This window comes from Camelus bactrianus, chromosome 4, assembly GCF_048773025.1.
Source record: "Camelus bactrianus isolate YW-2024 breed Bactrian camel chromosome 4, ASM4877302v1, whole genome shotgun sequence".
NCBI lineage: Eukaryota > Metazoa > Chordata > Mammalia > Artiodactyla > Camelidae > Camelus > Camelus bactrianus.
This window is the reverse complement of record NC_133542.1, coordinates 19,753,567-19,774,017: the sequence shown is the minus strand read 5'-3', so window position 1 is coordinate 19,774,017 and position 20,451 is coordinate 19,753,567. Positions and strand designations below refer to the sequence as shown.

Genomic DNA, 20,451 nt, shown 5'->3' with positions numbered 1-20,451 from the left:
ACACCAAGTTTATGTTTTTCCTGTACTGGCACTCTTTTATTTTATTTTATTATTTTTCTTGTATCCATGATCTCTCTTGTTTATATTTCTCTGGTATGACTAATGCCTATTTTAGGTTAATCTTGATTTCGTATATATTTGGTTTCCTGCCCCCAGATGTCTGAAGCTCAGTATTCTCACCGACAGATTGAAATGAACCTCCTTGTTTGTTTGTACCTTGTCTCATATAGGCTTTGTTCCGTCCAAGCACCGCAATTGGGAAGGCCGACTAGCAGATCATCAGACTGTATTTCTTACCCTGCACTTCTATTACTAAATTAATTCTAAAGTTAGATACCCTGTTTTATTGATAAAGCCTTAGTAAATGGAAGCTATTTCTACAAAAGTGTTTTCATTTCTTAAGAACTGAGGCTTAAACACAGTTCTAAGAGGGCAGTTGTCTACCCTTCACGGCAGAAGGCTTTACTTACTGAAATTATTTAAGTGGATTTTAGACCACAAGTATAAATACAGAACACAACTAATGATTTTTTAGATTGTTTTTCTTGCTCTCAGTCTTTGACTATAACATATATCTGAATGTACTGTAAGAATATAGTCTGATGAATTATCTTTAATTTATAATTAATACATAAACTTTTCCCCATAAGCCTGAATTTTGAGAATTTTAATCTAAACATGCTGTGTACTTAAAAAATTAGAAGCCAAGGGAGTTAAAATATATGATATATGAACTCATCTGTTATTCTTCCAGAATAAGATTCTTGGACATGCGTTTTAATTTTCTAAGCACTTACCTGGTCCCTGTTGTAAGATATCCTAAATGATGCCCTCTCTCAGCTTTTGTTATACTTTCTTTAAAGCACCCAGAGATGTCTTGCTCTGAAATTTGACATATCACTATTACTATGTAAAGGATTCACATGATAATTTTTTACATATAGAACTATAGTTGAATGCTAGAACCATACTGTAAATACTTACAATAATATTAGCATCATTTGTCTTTCTGTGATCTCTGGCACTGAAAAAAATACTACTTTTGGTGAAATTACACTATGGGTCAGATCAAGTGTTGAGACAGAAATTAATCACTCTTTCCTGAGAAGGGTCACATTTAGGAATGTTAGACTACCAATTAGAAAATGTGCTCTTTTGATGGCATCTTAATGTTCTAAGAGATTAAATGTACATTCAAAACCATAGTCCCATTTCACTGTCAAATCAAGTTTAATGCGAATTTGTACTTATACATTCTGCCCAATTTCCGTCTGAATCAGACTTGTTATCCACCTCCAGAGGGAAGCTCTCCAGAGATTTACATGGAGGCAAATGAGAATTGGTTTTACCCTTTGGGAGGAGAAACTCTCTACAGAGCTGCTTCCTTCTCTTGAAAGGGAACAGAAAGTTCCTAAAGGGCTAAACAGAGGGCCTCAGTTTCCCCAAAATAACATTGTCTTCTGTGTCTCCTGGGGAAATATGTATAGGAAAATATTGTACTTGGCAGCACGTTTAGGCTGTTGGCAGTAGAGATAACAGTTGTTGCCTAGACTTGAACAGTACAGAGAAAATGTGGAGGAAAATTCTCTGTTACTGGGAAATGCACATTATCCAGGCTCATGCAGAAGAGAAACAAGGCTCATAATGCACACAAAATCCTGCTTAGATAATATTTCATGTCTCCACAGTATGCCTGTGCAGTATTTTTAAATTTAACTCTTCAAGTAGATCAACTTGCTGACATTTTGTTTTTTCTCTCATTACAATGATATCCCTCATAATTCTAAAGGAAATCTTAAGATTCCTTAGCAGTTTTTACCAACAAGCAGACTATATGCAAGTGTTTCTTTCTTTCTTTTTTTTTTAATTTGACATTCTCTAAATATGCAGGAAGAGATAAAAGAATTGGGCAAAGATCTCTCTCGTCATCTGGTCTGAAATGCTTCAGAGCCGTGTAGAGATCTGAAAAATCAATGAAATTCTCTTAAATGCTATTGACAGTATTGTTATTTTTTCCCTTACTTTACTGAATCTGTAGATTCCAGTGCCATCAGCCTTTACAGGGGGGATTGCTAACTGTCAGTACCCCTTAACAGCTGGGGAACAAGAGGACAATGGCTATATTCACCCCTGGGCTCCTTCTAGTAATGATGGCACAGTCTGAACCTCAGAATTATGCTGAATCCATGTAGTCCCAAAGTTGATGACTGCAGAAGCAAGGGAGAAGGAGTGGTTTCCCGTAATCTTTCATGAATTTCTTATGTCAAAGTATCCACATGCTAAGTAGTAAAGTATTGTGCTGAAAGTCAAAACTATCAGTCCAGGTACAAACTATTAGTGTTAACTGATCAAAACCAATTTTAGTATTGAGATAGATAGGTACAGATAGATGGATTAGATAGATGGATAGATAGCTATGCAGAATATATATTGATAAAATGTAAAATAATAGAAATATTACATAAATACACATATGCACATACACCCTCACCCAGAATATGTACTGAAACTAAAGGACTGAGAAGCCCTCTCTTGAGTAGGTTACACGTGGCACAAGGTATCCTTGTAGACAGCTCTCCTCCATGTCTTCCATTTGTGTAGAGCTTCGAGGTTTACAGAGCACTTCTGCCAGCCTTGAGTCCTTTCCTCTGACTCATCAGATTTCAGGCAGTAGCTGGCTTTTGGTCCTTGGGGCCGTAGCCTCTCAGAACCTGACCGTCCCGAGGGGCACTGGGACCGGGGTCGGGGGGAGAGCTCGCTGAGGAGGTTGGCAGTGTGCGTGTCTACCCTGATGACTCCCCTTGCTTCTGTAGGTGGGAGGCCACCCCGTGGACCGCGTGCTCCTCCTCGTGTGGGGGGGGCATCCAGAGCCGGGCAGTTTCCTGTGTGGAGGAGGACATCCAGGGGCATGTCACCTCAGTGGAAGAGTGGAAATGCATGTACACCCCTAAGATGCCCATCGTGCAGCCCTGCAACATTTTTGACTGCCCTAAATGGCTGGCACAGGAGTGGTCTCCGGTAACTGTGCCTTCTTTCTTTGTTCGTTAGGAGAGTAAGTCCACTCTTCCCTCTCCTCATCATGACCCCACCAGCCACCCCGTGCAACTCCCACTTCTCTAGAAGGGGTCTAGAAGCCTACCTGTTTAGCCCCTGGAGTAGGTTTACCCTGACTGGCGCATAGCCAAAAGTAAATGAGTAAGGGAAAAAAATATGTATGTATGTATGTATACATACATCTTTCTTCAAGTGACTTCAAGAAGCCTCTTTCACTCCCAGTAACGTTCCCTTTAGGGACAGGGGAGGCAAATGTCTGTCAAGAGTATTGAGACCAGATAACTGAGCCCAAAGCAGTGTAAGCTGCTCTTACGGTAGAGCTCAGGAGACCAAAAGTTTGATTTTGTTTTTTTATTTTGTATACTTCGTCTATATCGAAAAAGTGTCTTGAGTGAATTAAGATTAAACTATGTCTATGATTTGTTGGGAAGAAAAGATGAAATGGAAATAGCAACATAATGAGAATGAAGGTGAGGTGGGATTAATTAAAACCCAAACATTCTAGACATGAGGGAAGCAACTACAGCAGCTTAAACATGAAATGTTATCTGGGGGTTCCTGGCTGCTAGTGCATAAAGGTATGAAATGGCAAGAGATGGAAAGATGAGGAGACCGGCCATTGTGCCCCCAGCCACAGAGATGGCAGAAGGCTGTTCACTCAGCCTTGTGGCTGTGTGACCTCTCTCTATCTCGACTTGCTCCCAAGCGAGTAGAGCTACTGGTAGGGGCCGTCTGTGTCTGGCCATTGAAACAGTTCTTTTGAACCTTTTTTGCATGTCACTATAATCAATTGGATCAGCTATGCTGCAATATAAATTAACTGTGATGGAAGTTAAAAAAATTTGACGTCCACATGGGAGCTGGCATTTCCTATATTTTGGACTTGACAGTCATTAACAAAATGACTAAATAAAATCAAAGTGCAGTCTTGGTCATCAAGATTGGGCACATGCTACAGTTTCTTTTTTCCTTCTTTTTGCTGCTTGATTTGGGACTTTGCACACAGTGGGTGCTTCAAGAATGCTGACTGATGAATCCTAAGCTAAGAAACTGCAGGTGATTTAATTTGCAGCCAGCGTCACCCTGAAATAGCCAAATAGAACAAGGCTTACCAGTCCTGGGAAGGACTTGTAAGAAGTGGTATAAATCCACCACTTTAAAAGCAGCCCTTTAAAAAGTCTCAGGTGGGAAATGAAGAAAAGTCAACAAGGCTTTGACTGTGAGTCTCCTATCTTGCATTCTCCTTCCAGTGCACAGTGACATGTGGCCAGGGCCTCCGATACCGGGTAGTCCTCTGCATCGACCATCGAGGAATGCACACTGGAGGCTGTAGCCCGAAAACCAAGCCCCACATAAAGGAGGAATGCGTCATACCCACTCCCTGCTACAAACCCAAAGGTAACTTGATGGGAACTCTATTTAGTCTTCCTACTATCATGTGCGTTCAGTGCTGTTTTCAACTTAGAATACTTTTAAGTATCCCAAAGTGTTCTTAGTAACTACTCTTTGTACCTTAGACCCTAGTAAATGAACTTAATTCTTTTAAAAAATGTTTCAAATGGTTTTTTGCTTGCACATTGTTTTTAAGTACCACATATTGATACGATTCACTCCTAGGTCAGGAAGTTGGTTGAAGACTGTGGCTGAAAAATGTCAGATATATCTGCCTGAAAGGAGATATTATAGAGCTATTGTAGAAGTATGTGTGGCTTACTATCCACATTGCTTGCTGTTAAAAACAAGGTAGTGAATCCAAGGCTGTCTGCTTTGCTAAGCGTGAAATACATAGGGACGCCTCATACGTCAAACCAACAAAACAGAAAGTGGTTGCTTTTTATATTGAAAATTTAAAAATTAACATGAGAGTGGATTTCAGAATCATAATTGGAAAGAGGAATTGGAATAAATTGGAATTTAATAGATGCTGTAAATAGTTTGTAAAAAGTAAATTTTAGAAAAGTTCTACGTAGTGAGCAAGATGTATTACTATACTAGGTCTCTCAGGTTAGCTTGACTACTCGTCTGATTTCATTGCTAATATTCTTATAGTCTGTGTCAGTGAAATAGAAAATTCTGAAGTCACAAACCATTTAGAAGAACTCCCCGTTAAAAGCTTCCTCCCCAGGGGGTGGGTATAGCTCAGTGGTAGAGTGTGTGCGTAGCATGTTTGATCAAGGTCCTCGGTTCAACCCCCAGTACCTCCATTTTAAAAAAGAAAAAAATTAGTCAAATTAAACAATCAAGTCTTTAAAAATTTTTTTAAAAATCTTCCTCCCATTTTTAAGATTAAAGATGATTCCCATCTGTTTCTTAATTTATTTCTTTAAACCATTCAGTTTCTCTGAAAACAAGCCACAGTGTAGCTCTTTGTTATGCTGTAGGTTGTCCTTGGTGGGAGTGAACAGTATCATGAAATCTAAATTAACAGTATAAAAGGAAACCAAAAACCCCCAAAATATACCAGAAATCCTGATTCATGTTAATCAGTATGTTCCTCTCTAAACCTCAGTTTCCTCATCTGTAAAATGAGGATAATACTAATAGTAACTATGTCTGAGATCATGTGAGGGTTAAATGAGATATTATGCAAATAGGCTGTTTAACCCACTGCCTGGCGTATAGTAAGTTTTCCACAAGTGTCATCTTCACCTCTTGACTTCCATCAGCATCCTCAAATGCAGGAGGAAGTGGCCACTGGTACAGCTGACAGGGTTCAGTTCAAAACGACAGTAACGTATTACAAGCCTACCATTGGTGTCATGCTGAGTGCTTTATTACTGAAAGGCAAGGATGGCCTGAGCTGTCACAGGTGGCTTCGTGGACTGAGTCATTTGTCTGGGAGAGGTGGGCTAGCTGTAAAATGATGTATATCTAGAAACCATGTTGCTGGGTTCAAAATGTTAGCAAATCCTGCTGGCTTTTATACTTCTCACTTGCTTTGTTTTCTAACCATAAACAATTGCTGCACATAGAGGATGAGAAGTGATGCCCCTAACTTAAATAGTCAATTCTGTATTCATTCATCTTCATAAAGCCACTTCAGAGAAAGAAAAGCAGATTGTGGTTAACCATCAAGAATAAAATCTGGATTTTTCACAACTAAGTAGTGAGTCTGGCTTTCTAAACATCATTAAAAGCTATGTCATCCAATGGTGTATGCATATATACACACATTTCTTTCATCTTTCCAATTATATGTTATAAAATGGTGATAGAGCTTCGCTGGCTCCTACAATAAAGGGAAATATGCCTATAAATGATTCTAATAAATACGTCAGAATGGGGATCTTGGCAGTTACTTCTGTAGAAGCACTTATAATCTCCCTTTCTTTTTCCTTTCCACATTTTTTCCCCAGGAAGTAATTAGGAAGCTCATCCTGAATGGTTTGGTCAAAGCTAGATAAATGGGCAAAACAAGTCAAATTATGGATCGTGGACCCTAAGTCGCTCCTGTTCAATTGTTCAGTGAGCCTTGGGTTGGCACTGAATGTGTCAGATATCTCAAGCAACATTTTGTGAATTTCAGAGTAGCAGTTTTATTTTTCACAATATGGTATGGTTCACACTTAGCCAAAAGGTAAAAGACAAGTTAGAAGTTATGAAAGTATTATGATTAACCTATGATACTTTGTGTTTGTTTTAAAAGGTAGGTAGTGCTCTGTCTTTTCAACAGGCAATAGTGAAGATACTTTGATGACTAACTGCGTATTGAGTGCCTAGAGTTATGACTTTGGTAATAAAAAGACTTTCCTTTGCTCTTCAACATAATAAAGGGGACACATATACACAAAGACTAGTGTTACTAAACATTTTAAAATCGGATTTTCTTTTTCTTCATATAGCTATCATCACAGGCAGAAATGTACCTAAAAACATATTGTTTGCAGTTATCAACATTGTAACTTCTAGGCAGTGCAAAATCAAGAACTGATGAGAAGAAAATGGAATTTCCCTGAAATTCTGCATTGATTCTTATTTCTTCTCTCTTGTGTGCATTCACTTAATTCTCAGAAAAACTTCCGGTAGAGGCCAAGCTGCCATGGTACAAACAAGCTCAAGAACTAGAAGAAGGAGCCGCTGTGTCGGAAGAACCCTCGTAAGCTTTCAAACCACAAGTTGTTTTGCTTTTGAAGCTGACTGGTTTAGAGGAAGACTGCCTTTCATGGGTTTTGAACTAAGTGTACTCCTCTTACTAAGGGTAAAATGAGGCTTTGGGGCTGTCACTTTGGAAATTTATCAGTTTCAAGGTGTTTCTCAAAACTTATGATTGCTCTCTAAATACTTTCCAGTTTTGAACTAGGAAAATGAAAGAGTCGTGCCTACCCTCTTCTCCAAAATCTAACATCCTCTTTTCTCTTGCCAAGGGGCCAGAGGTGAGAAGGTCCAGGCAGCATCTGATGTTGTAGCATAGGTTTGATGGGAAATTCTGGGCAGCTTTTTACCCACCTTACCTCCCAGCTTTTTTGCAATATAGCCACTCACAAAAATGAAAGAGAAAGAAAAATATATCTGAGGGCAAAGGAAGTTTATTAGCTTTTCTTACCCTTTCTTCCTGGGGTTGGTATCAGATGGATTCCAGGTCTTTGCCCTGTTTGTTCATGGAGCCATACCTGCTTAGTATGATCAAGGCCATGAAACTTGTAAGACCACTAGGCACAGATTTTTCAGAAGAGGAAACAAGGAAGAGACTAACGTAGATTGATTGATTGACTGACCAATAACTATATATTGATCTTACTAGAATACACTGACAGGCCTATTTGCCACATCGTTTTTAAAAATATAGGAAAGCACTTTATTGAGAAATTTCATTTATGACCAAAGCAGTTTTTCTGACTGATGATTTTCTAGGTTAATTTCTTTAATACAAGTACTAAGCTCTGTGCTATGCATTGGTACATAAGGCACATTATGTCACCCACCCTCCAGGAGCTCACAATATAGTATGCAGGAGATGAAATGGTTTCCAAATTCAATCTGTAGTTTTAATTTTACCAAATTAACATTGTAATCTACATATTCAGAAGCAATTTAGAATCTTCTCTGACTCATCCTGTTTGAATCTAAATCTGATACGGTTTGCCAGAACACAATTGTGTCTCTGAATCACACCCTAAAAAAAAAATCAAGAAATTGAAAAAAAAAAAAATCCAAAATACAGATTAGTACAATGACCAAAGTTCACTTGTAAACAAATAGTATTTAGTCGTTTGATTTCACAGAAACATGGTTTATATATAAGGAGACACATTTCTTACCTAAAAGGACAATAAGCAAAACATCGATTATTTCTGTAAAGTTGCTACAGCATGTATTTTCTACTTCTTTGAGAAAAGACTTTAAGAAGAAGCAGCTAACCAATGCAGAACTTTGGAGGAAAGGCAGTGGTTAAAGATTACAACGCAAATTTTACGTAAATACATAAAGGCTGAAAATTTTTCATTTCTCTGCTGTGCAGGAAATTACTCAGGTGGCCTTCTTGAAAAAAACCTAATCTGACTTGAGATAGGAAGGAAATTATTCATTTCCTTAACTCCTTCAGGCCACTATAAGCCACCCAGTGCCTGTAAGGTGTGATGTGTTAAAGGAGGCAGGCATAAGGATAAGGGGTGTCCTGGATGCTCTAGATGCCCTGCCTTTCTCTTTCTAGACTTTCTGCTCTCTGAATCAAGTCATCCCAGGGAGAGGAAGGTAGGACTAGGGAAGCCATGTCCCCCCTCCCCCACCCCACCCAAGATTTACTTCAGTCACCAGGAGTTCTGCTTGGATGGCTCAGAACAAATCGCGGGAGACAGGCGGTTCCTTTGGGTACCACTCTACCAACACTGTCATTTTAACCAACCATCCCACTATCAAACCTGGGTGCACACCAGGTGGAAGCCCTTAACGGTGTGTCCTTTCAGAGGTAGAACGGGGTGGTCCTCTGAGTGCCTTCTTGATCTTGCACTTAAAAAATCTTGAGTCATCTTATTAGGTTTTCAGTGAGCAGCTTTACTGCATGGTTAGGAAAACATTTTTGTCCTGCAACACAATACCCCAGCCCTAGACGTATTGCCATAAATAACCTTGGTGTGAGCCATTTTAAAAAGGAAGGAGGAGGGAGGCAAGCAGGCAGAAGGCAGTGGTAATATCTGGATGCCAGATGGCATCAGCTTAGTGATGGGGCTGATTCAATAAGAGGCACAGGGAAATTCCTGTCATGCAGCTGTGTGAGCAGAACCCACAAGGAATCAGATACAGAAAGAAAAGCCAATAAGAGTCACCATGGTGATCCTGTAGTCATTAAATGGCTTGTTTGCCTTGTTGAAAATAGTATTTAAATATATAATATTTAAGCATATGTTTACATTAGTACATATTTATACCCAGTAAGTTGTCCGAGAATGTGGATGGCTTAACTCAGTGGTTAAGAATGTGAATTCACTTTTTTTTTTAAGTGGTTAGAAATGTTAATTGTGTGACACGTGTTTTTATATTTTCCCCCAAAAGATATTTAGGGAATCAAACGTTGGTAATGCATCCAGATAGTTTTGCTGTTCATATCCTCAAAATGAGGTGCCTTAGTTACATTCTCTTTGTGAATCTCTGGCCACAGAAAATAAAAAGAAATATCGTGTGTGTGTGTGTAAAGATATATCTCTTAAGAATCAAGTCATCTCACCTGAGATTGAGAAATGTAAACACTCTTTGCAGATCATTAAACCAACATAAAGGATGTTCAAGCAGAACATGGTTGGCATTAGAATTACAGGATAAAAAACACAAAAGCGTTTCATTTTGAGACTTGCCATGTGGCAAGGCTAAAGCCTCATCCCGGCCACACTGAATCAGGCTTTATCCCCATAAGGATAGTGACCTCTCTCACTTCCACCTCCTTCCTTTCTGGTCTCCCCATCTACTCAAATGGCTCTCATCCCTTATATCCTCTGCAGCAGCAGAATGCTTAATATAAAAAGTCTCTGGCTGATTGTGTATTTTAGATAATTTTAGAGAGTCACTGGACCAGCTAATTGTTCGCACCTCATAATGAGAGAAGTGAAATTCACTCATAAATCACCTGCTCTGGGCCAGACTTTGTGCCAGGTGCAGGTATTGTAAAAATAAACCCAATCGTCCTTGCCCTCAAGAAACCTTGAGTACATTCTTACCACAGGAATGATAAGATTGTGACCAGCGTGTTGAGTACTGGCCAGTCATCCACAGATTCAACAAATGAGCTAGCTATTTTTAAGAAATGCCATTTGATGTCTGGGTGTGCACAGCATGGTAGTGTTACTGATTTCACAAGGAGTGTAGGAGAATTATTTATTGAATTCCCAAACTCTTTCCACTGCTATATGTTCCTAGGAGCTACAATTTTAAGAGAGTCAAGCTAGTACATGTGTTGATGCACAAACAGGAGAAATGCATGAAAGAGGAGTGTAATATACATGGAAAGGGTTTAGGGGGATGTAAATGTGAACGGGTGTTTGGCAGATTATGATAGAACTTATGTGCATCTGACTTTGACAGCAAAACTAGCTCCTGAGGAAAGATGATTAGATCTTTTTACATAGCAAATTATCAGATATTTTGTTATCGGTAGGTGTACCTTGGTGATTGCTACCTTGATGTTGAAAATAGATCACTAAAACCACAAATCATTTCCTAAAATTTGAAATTTTGCTTAGATACATCATGCTGCCAACAGTGAGTTGATGAGAGAGGGCGAGTCTGTGTGTGTGTGTGCTCCTACAGGAATACAGCCCTACTGGAATCACAGGAAAAACACTCTAATTATTGACCACAGCTACACGTAGAGCAGCAGCGTGCACAGTGGTCCAAAGTGTGGGCTCCAGTGACAGATCTCCTAGGTGTGACTCATGGATCCCCCAGTAGTAACTGGGGACCCTGAACAAGTCCCTTAACCCCATAGGCCTTCATTTCCTCGTGTGAGAAATGAACATAATGGTGTCTGCATCATAAGGCTATCGAGTGGATTAAGTTATATGCAGATTACGGAGTAGACAGGAAACTCTGTTCAGGTGTTAACTGTGATTATGATTGGGCCATTCCGAGCATCATTCATCTTCCTAGAGAATGTAGAGCAATCACTCATTTACAGTTGGCGAAATTGAGACAGGTGTTATCTGTGCCTCATGCAGGCTGTATCATACAGCATGTGAGAGAACCACAAGTAAGGACAAATAACCCCAAATTCAGCTAGTGGTTCCCCGGTTAATACTCTCTCCCTGCATCTCTGCTCTCTTGCTGAGACTCTTTGAAGACTCTCTAGTAAGGGTCACACTTTGAATTTTACCAAGAATTTATACAAAGGGACAAGGGCTAGGTACTTTCATTTGAGCAAAAAGAAATCTATAACATACTGCCAAAATTAATAAGGAAAATTTAGAGAAAGCTTGAGTGGAAAAGCATCCTCTCGCAACTCTGAGTTATATTCAGTTGATCCCCTAGCTTGCTGAGACAGAAAAACCAGTAACAAATTCAAAAGAGCCGGCAGAGCCATTTTAATGTAATCATTAGAAAAAGCCTTTATTGCAAAGAACCAAGAAGTTCAAAAATTGTCAGCCCCACCTACTGTCTCCACTTAATGCTCATGCTACAGCTACTTTCCGAGCTAAATCTGAACTATTGCTCAGCTGAGCCCTAGAGAGTGGCAGAGACAAATTAATGGGATCCTTGTGTGCCAAAATAAAGCATGGACCCTGTCACCACCAATATATGTTAAGTCCATTAAGGTCATTTTTAATGAACTGAACTTTTCCTTGGAAAGCTTTGCCAAACTTGTTGAATTAAGAGAAAGAAACCTTGACAAAATTGCAAGATAAACCAATTCCAGTCCATGTGAAGAAGAAATAGTTCATGAAAAGTATTCCGAGTTTACAATATTTTAGATTTTTATCAAAGTCAGGGGAAATAATATGACTTAAAATCTACATTCTGTTGTTAAGCTGAGAACTCCAAATGCACTAATAGCATTGTAAGCTATAATGGCATTTTAGTCCCCAGGACATGGCTTTTTAAATAATCAGACTAACCTTCAGGAAAACCAAACTTTTAAATCATTTTCTATTCATATGGATCAGAAAAGCAATGGAGAGAAAGGTGGCCTGAAACGAGTGTCAAAGTGTTGTGGAAGATCGGCCGCCGTCCCTGACGAGCCAAACAGAAACTCAGAGACAGGGTCTTGGAGCTTAGAAGAAAAGAGGCAGCTTTATTACTTTGCCAGGCAAAGGGGACTCACAGCAGGCTAGTGCCTTCAAAACTGTGAACCCACCTTGGGAATGGGGCAGGGTGATTAAATAGCCATAGCTTAAACAATAAAGCATCGATAACAATCAACAGAATTATTTTCTTCTCAGAAGACTCAGAGTGGTCATGGTGTCTCCAGGTGACCAACTTTGTAAAGGCTAGTGGTTGTCACTCTTTCAATCTCTATCTTATAAGCGCCCAAGGTGTGGTCTTGGTAATTCAGGCTATTTTGTAAGGTTACAATGTTGTGACCTTCTCCCTGGAGAATGACTCAGAGACCAAGCATGGTTATTACTGTTGATTACGGGAATTAAATAGAAACAGTAGAATTAATAGCTTTATTTTAGCAATGGGCCTGGAGCTGTGAGTAGCAACCAGTCGGTCAGGTTAGTTGACCGTTTTAAGGGCAAACATAAGAATAAGCAATCTGTTAGCCTAAGTGTGGCCGTTTTATTACTTCTCCTTCAATAGTCTCATTTTTCATTTGTGAAGAGAATAATTTGGCTCCATCTGTATCTGCTACGTACAGTTAGTGGTCTTTCTTTTTCCCAAGGCTCTGTGTGTATGGAGTTTTAAAGCGTAGACAGAAAAATAGGAGTTCTCCTTGGGCTCCTGTAACCTAGGAACAATTCCAGAATGCTCCGGAGCCTTCACTGTTGGGTAGCTGGTTGTATAATAAAGCAATGTTAGACCAGAGTCATGCATAAATTACTGAAGGCAGCCTGTGGCTCAGAGCTGCCCTCAAATCCTTTTATTCTACAAAACAGCATTTTTACTGAGATTTAACTGAAGTATGAGAGACACAGGATTGAAACACCTCAAGCTACAGGATAACCTAGCACCCCACCAGGATGAACAGAGGCCAGCACAGACTGCTCAAGGGCAGCTATAAGAAATAAAAATAAATAAACCCACTACAGCTACGAAATTTGGGCACAATAACTTTTAAAAAGATCATGAGAAACTTCTAAAACAGGAAGAGCTTTTTGGATTTTTCCATGCTAATGCCTGGAACTGAAAAGTAGGATTTAATTTCTTTGAGTTTTTAAGCTGTTGTTTCTTTCTTTTTTTTTTTTTTTAATTGAGTTACAGTCAGTTTACAATGTTGTGTCAATTTCTGGTGTACAGCATAATTTTTCAGTCATGCATGAATATATATATATTCATTTTCATTTTCTTTTTCACCCTGGGCTTCTACAAGATCTTAAATATATTTCCCTGTGCTATACAGTATAAACTTGTTTATCTATTCAACATATACCTGTCAGTATCTACAAATCTTGAACTCCCAGTCTGTCTCTTCCCACCCCGCTCCCCTCTGGCAACCACAAGTTTGTATTCTATGTCTGTGAGTCTTTTTCTGTTTTATATTTAAGTTCATTTGTCTTTTTTTTTTTTTTAAGATTCCACATATGAGTGATATCATATGGTATTTTTCTTTCTCCTTCTGGCTTACTTCACTTAAGAATGACATTCTCCAGGGACATCCATGTTGCTGCAAATGGCGTTACGTTGTTTTTTATGGTTGAATAGTATTCCATTGTATAAATATACCACAACTTCTTTATTCAGTCATCTGTCAGTGGACCTTTAGGTCGTTTCCTTGTCTTGGCTATTGTAAATAGTGCTGCTGTGAACATTAGAGTGCAGGTGTTTTTTTGTTAGCTGTTGTTTCTTTATCTAGCTTGGTTTTCATCTTGGGCTCAAGAAGAAGCCCAATATCAAATCCCTCATGACATCAACGCTTACCCTCCTATTTATCCACTCACTTATTCATTTGGGGAAAAAAAAAGTATTTATTGAGCACCTATTATGTGAATTCTGCCTTCACAGAGGTTTGGCCTAGTAAAGGAGATAGTTATTCCAGAAAGATTCACACTTGATTGTTGAAGACTGATCACTATTATAAGAAAATGGAGAGGAGAGTCTAACTTGAGGAAAGGAGAAGAATCTAGAAAAGGAGCCTGTGTAGGAAATGACCAGAAAAGAAAAACAAAAACCAGGAGCGCTAGGTGTCATGTAAGTCAGGAGAAGAAAGTACTTAGAGAAAAAAGGCATGATCAGGTGTGCTGGATGCTATTGGGAACAAGATAATTTTGAGGACTGGATTTATTGGGAATCCCAAGCAGTGTGGGGCCAATACCCTTTAAACACTGATTATTCACTGTCTCTCTGCTGCTGGCTTTTCTCTTATTGTTAAAGAACAACCTCCTGATGGTCAGTAAGGTCCCTCCTTTAGTAGGACTCCTCCTAATACCTTGTCTGGAACCACAGTGCAGGAAGGTGGATGAGACCTACAAGATGAGCTGAACACAGTGCTCGAATGTATGAGGTCCTGGACTTTGAAAGAGCCCAGTCATCTCTGACTCATCGGAACTTTGAGAGAACTCTGATCTCCCACAGCATTTCCTTCTAGTACAAAGTCTCTTTGAAAGGAAAATGTGCTCTTTAATGCAGTCAGCCTTTCTTCCCCCACTTCCAGCACTGAGCATTTCTGCAAGAAAGACATTGAGGCATTCTTGCAGAGGCCAGCTGCCTCTCAATCCAAAAGGGCATCATTATCATGAGAAAAGGAAGTTAGCTGCGTGGAAAATACCTCTAAAGATAACACTCCCACTGCAGAGTGTTACAGTATTGGGTCCTTTCTTCACATCACTGGTTAGCAGCACTACACAGGACAATCACTGGGTTGTTTTTTTATTTTTGTTTTGTTTTGTTTTTTCCAGATAGTTGTATTGGTGACTGCACCAAAATTGTCATTTGTTTTGTCATGTTAATTTCTAGAACTGTTCTATTCTTGGTGATACTACCGGGTGCCTTCCAGTGCTGAAGACTCTCATAACTCAGGCATGACACTTAAGGATTTGAGGAACCTATGGAAAAAAGTGGTGCTATTAGATGCTTTGTAGAGTGGTGTCCTGGACACCTTTGTAAAATTTTGCTTGGAGACTTCAACATGTATTGCATAACCAGCATAAATTATTTGAATTATTTGCAGTTCCAGACAGCTGTAAGCTAACAACAGCAGTTGAGAAATATTTTCATAATTCCACATGCAGATCAAGTATCCTTGACTAAAGATCTTTCACAATAAGTTCGATTCTCATTTATTTGGAAAGACTTAGGTGTGGTTCTCAGTGAATGCGGAGGCATATTTTGGATAAGTGTTCTCTCAAAACTATAATGCTCAAGCTCTATTTTTAAATAATCATTCTAAGTTTGTCTTAGTATGATGGATTTTACAAGCAATTCTAAAATTCCTAAAGTGATTCAATTACAGTCCCTTTGTAGCATTCCAAAGGTTTTTGTTTGTTTACTAGTTTGGAGGGGGTTTTTTTTCCCCCCAAAGTCTTTCCTTTTAATTTCATTGAGAGACATTGAATAACTAAATAAGGAAGTAGGTGAAAGTACGTGTTTCCCTTTCCCTTTCTGAGTTTCTTTCCCCCAGAAACATTTTTTTTTTCTTCACAGATCCAAATGCTTCTTTAGTCCAGATGCCCAAATGCCCAGCTAGGTTTAGGTAACTGCACCTTTTCCTAAAGATTTTACTGTCTCAAGGATTGTCCACAGTCAGGAGAAGAACGAGCTTTTCAAAACTAACAAAAAAGAATAGAGAAAGACTGGATTAAAAATAAGATGAGGTAATATGAAATACCATTTTTACCAATAGCATATGATGATTTTTTTCAGCACCCCCCCCCCCCACAATGACATGTTTATGTAAAAGACTTCCTGGTTAATTTGTTATGGAATTACTTATACAGCATTTTATTTTTCCAATATACTCTTCTCCAGATCCCTCTATGGCCTCTAGTTAAAAGAGAAAATTTTAGAAAGGGAATAACCATGAATCTCATGCAAATATAAAATAAACATCTGTCATATGTTGTATTTACTTCATTAATTCATGAGGAGACCAGGAAGATATTACAAACAATTCAAAGGAAATGTAAAAGAACCAAACATATTTAGGCAAATAAGAATGCTGAAATGAATTTACAGATAGATGTAAAATAAGTCTATCCACAGGGCAACCAATTGCATTTTTCTAGACACGGTTCATCTACATTTCTATGGGCAAGAATCATTTTCATTATCAATTTTCTGCAATTTATAGAGTGGTGAAATAACTCACTGTCAACGAAAGACTGAAGTAACTAGGAAGGACACACTTAACAGAATACTCAGTCATCTTTTGGGTCCATTTTAAAGTTTTCATAATTTTTTCCTACACTATTCAGTTCATTCCCTCCTCTCCCCTTCACCCTAAAATCACCAAAAGAAAGAGGAAAAATAAATCCACAGCCCCTATCAATTTATAACTCAAATGTTGTATGATTGAAAACTAAACCAAAATCAAGTATTTCTAATGGAATTTCCTGCAGCTTTCAATTTGCATTTTGAAACTGGAGAGTGAAGTGAGGCTAGTAACAGCATCAAAATAACACAATTATAGAGCTACTCTTATTTTAAATAATCCCGGTGATCTTTTTGAACAAATGGGTATGAGAGGAGGAGAAAGAAAAAGAAGAGGAGAAAAGGAAAAGTTACATATCAGACCATGTGTGCAAAAACTGGAGTTAACTCTGGCTAATATCTGCACTGACATGAGACTAACCAAGAGTGAATTGTTTCTGTTTAGCATCATATTAAGAAAGTGATTGTTTTTATGACTTCAGTCCTTGCTTCTGACTCCATAATAGCCACTAATAAAGTAACCCACTTTGGTTATTTTACAAGTGAATTTGATTATCTCTGTTTTCTATTTCATAATAGGGACTATGGTAATCTTTCTAATTAAAGGATAAGCATTTTATTAGTGAGATGAACAATTAAGCTTGTAAACAGAAGTCTAGGCGGAATCCTAAATTATTTCTTTGCCAGTGTTTTGTTTGTTGGTTTTACCCTAGAGATGGGAAAACTAAATGCAGAAATCATATCATTTCTGAAGCTCAAGTCCATTTTCTAAAGAACTCACTTATCCAAGCCATTCTTCATTCATGTGGTCATGGTGCTGCTAACAAAAAGAATTTTTAAATTACCCAAATTAAACTTCAATAATACACTGTACATTTGTACATGAAAATGATTAACATACTGATTTTAAAAACCATGCTGACTCCATTTTAAAATCCCCACTTGAAAGGTTCTAACTCAGCAAAAACTATTCAAGATGAGTCTTCTAAGCGTTGCAGTTAAAGCTCCTTCCTCACTTGACTGCCCTCTCCCTGACCTTCCTTCCTCCCACTTGGGGCCAGAAAGCTCAAGATAGTAAATACAGAGTTGAGAGATCTAGGGATGTGGCGGAAAGTTTCATATGAAAAACAGTTATTATTCACTTGGCCATTTGCACTATTAGATATTTTTCTTTTGAAATATAATCTCCTGCCTTCCATGAGAGAGAATATTATATCATCCAGTGTATGCACTAGAGAAATTAAAATGACTGCCAAAGGACAGCACCACTTAAAGACCAAATTGTTCTTAATTGGTGTGAACTTGATGAAGACCTCAGGATAGTGGGTTGGGAGATAAGCCAGTAAGGCTATTTGACGCTTGATAAGATTCTCACTTGGGAGACATAAAGCAGATTAACCCTAAGTATCCAGATAGTCAAAAATACACACACATTTCTTTTCTCTTCTCCCTTCTCTTCTCTTCTCTTCTCTTCTCTTCTCTTCTCTTCTCTTCTCTTCTCTTCTCGATGCTGCTTTAAAATAACAAGTCTCAGTCTTTGCGCCGAGTTCACAGGGCCCTGGTAGCACACCCTTTCTGCTTTGTATGCTTTTGGTGTGTCTTCCTAGCCCTGGACAGGGAGCAAATGCAGAGTGGCTCCCCTGATAGGCACGGGGAGCTGAGGGTTCCGTTTGTGTGTCCTTCACATATTAGAGTTCATCTGGGACTCACTTTTAATCTGGAAAATAAAACAAATCTGTATAGCTACTTGTCACATGTGGAAGCTTATATTTTTGGGGAAAGGTGGAAACAAGAGACCTCAAAGAAGTTTGAAGACTATCCATGAATTTCAGTGTGCTCGGGATCCCCAGTAAGCGTTCTGTAGCATGAGTTGGGAAACTGTAGCCCACAGACTGTATTCAGACCCTTCCATCACCCGTCCCATCTTCTTACTCCAGTTTTTGTAAATAAAGTTTTGCTGAAACACGGCCACACCTGTTTTGTTAACATACTGCCTAGGGCCACTTTCACAGAATTGAGTGTGGCAACAACAGAGTTGCACAAAATCTCAAATATTCCCTATCTGGCCCTTTACCAGAAAAGCTATCTGATCCTTGGTTTCTTGTCATGGTCACTGAGGAGGGCTGTTACTGTGGACAGAACAGTGATGCTTGCTGTATGGGAGAAGCCAATAGAGTGCTGTTCTTTCTGAGATCTTGTCATCTTTTTTTATTTGGAAACACAGTTCAGCACCACATTATTATAGGACATTATTCATCACACTCTTGTCAGAGTTGGAAAGCTTATCATTTGCTTTTGGGCTTCTCTCGTCTACAAAATAGTTTGCATGCATTTTCCTTTCTGTCTGCGCCTGTAAAATTCAGTGCTGGTGTATTTGTCACGATTTTTGTTCCAGGACCCAGGCAGATATATGTGAATGTGTAATAAGAGGGTTAAAATTATTTTGATTGCTGATTTTGGTTTTCTATTTCTAAAAAACTGCTGCAAGTAGCATTACTTAGAGAGAGAGAGACTTTTTCATCTTTTAGGATGCTTTCCACCCTTCCCCACCCAAGTTCTCTTGGTGCCAGAAGATGGAGTTAAGAATTCAGAAATGAAAGAGGGAGGTGATATTGTATGAGAATTTCTTGGAAATAATTCTGAGTGGCCCTTCCTCCCTCATCCACCTCCCTGACAAGGTTGTATGTGACCTTCATTCTCTCCTAGGAGATGGATGACTCTTCAAAACATCAGACATCAGGTCTTTCTCGAAAGGGTTCCTTCCATGCCTCAGACATATAAGTTTGGCTCTCCTGGCCAGTCTCCCTGCCCCACACACGGCCCAGACCCAGGCCACATCTTTGTTGTGCCTCTTCCCATTTGAAAAGTTGGATTGGTCTCCTGTTAGAATTTCAGTTTCCCTTAACTAGATAGGAACCATTTGCACTTGCTGGGACTTAATTCTATAACCGCCTTATCAGTTCTTTCCTTTTCTGCCAAAGCCAAGGTTAAAGAGCCAGGTTTGCGTGCCTCCGCAGCATGACTCCCTGTGAGAAAGCAGAAGGATCGTGGAAAAATTAAAAATTTTATTCCAAAGTCCTTTCTCCAGATTCTTACGTGTACTTTTAAAAAATGTTAGCTGTTCCCTAGGCCCCTCTCAAGGTCATTGCTGTTTTGACCATTATTGATCAGTGGGAGGAAAAAAGCCTTTTTTTACCCCAGAATTTGGATATTGTCCTACATTCTGGAGAAACTCAGAGAAAAACCAAGTTCTCATTCATGTGGTTCTCTCGGTGGGGAGGGGGTAGAGGCTGTTGACCAGACCAGTACAAATGCAGAAGCTCTCTCATTTGCTGTGACATGCCTGCAGATTTAAATTCGTAGCATGGCTTTTCTCTATGATATAAAAAGCATTGCAGTCCAGACTAATTCAAAGAATGTGTGAGGAACAAGGCTTTGCACCATTCTTGGAAACTTACAGAAAAAAAAAAAGCCTTCTTTCTATATATAAATAAATCTTGGGAGGCACATTGAGCAGAAAAGCAAAGAAAGTTACAGAATATGAAATCCAGACTAAAAAAAAAAATTTACTTCCTTAAATATCTCTAAGGGCTTATTTTGCTTTAGTTTTTAGTATCAGTATTGGTCTGCTATAAGAATAGCCAGCATCTTGCAAGAGGCACAAGTGCTGGGATTTAGATTGAGAGAGAAGAAACCAATTCCCTACTCGGAAGAGCTGCCACTGTGGGTGCAGAGCAGGGAGAAAGCAGGTGGTATGTAGCTGGAATGTCTTACAGCTGGGAGTTCCTATGACACTCAGGAAGAGACCAATCCAGAAACAGGGCCAGATGAGTTCATCAGCCACACTGAAGCGCCCATCACAGAGCAGAGTGGTGGAGCCCTGAGCACATCCGGGCACAGCACTGGGCAACGGTAGCCAGCGGGATGCAGCCCCCAACGCTGTCCACG

At 39.2% G+C, this 20,451-nt stretch overlaps 1 protein-coding gene across 3 annotated transcripts in view; it reads left to right on the top strand.

Annotated features, from left to right (window-relative positions):
* ADAMTSL1 (ADAMTS like 1) overlaps positions 1-20,451 on the top strand; it is an 825,746-nt gene that overhangs the window by 618,413 nt on the left and 186,882 nt on the right. For all 3 annotated transcript variants that reach the window (XM_045509897.2, XM_045509896.2, XM_010946030.3), the window contains 3 exons: positions 2,814-3,018; positions 4,305-4,452; positions 7,066-7,150. In XM_045509897.2, the coding sequence (XP_045365853.1) occupies positions 2,814-3,018; positions 4,305-4,452; positions 7,066-7,150 (438 nt within the window). The remainder of the gene's footprint in view (positions 1-2,813; positions 3,019-4,304; positions 4,453-7,065; positions 7,151-20,451) is intronic.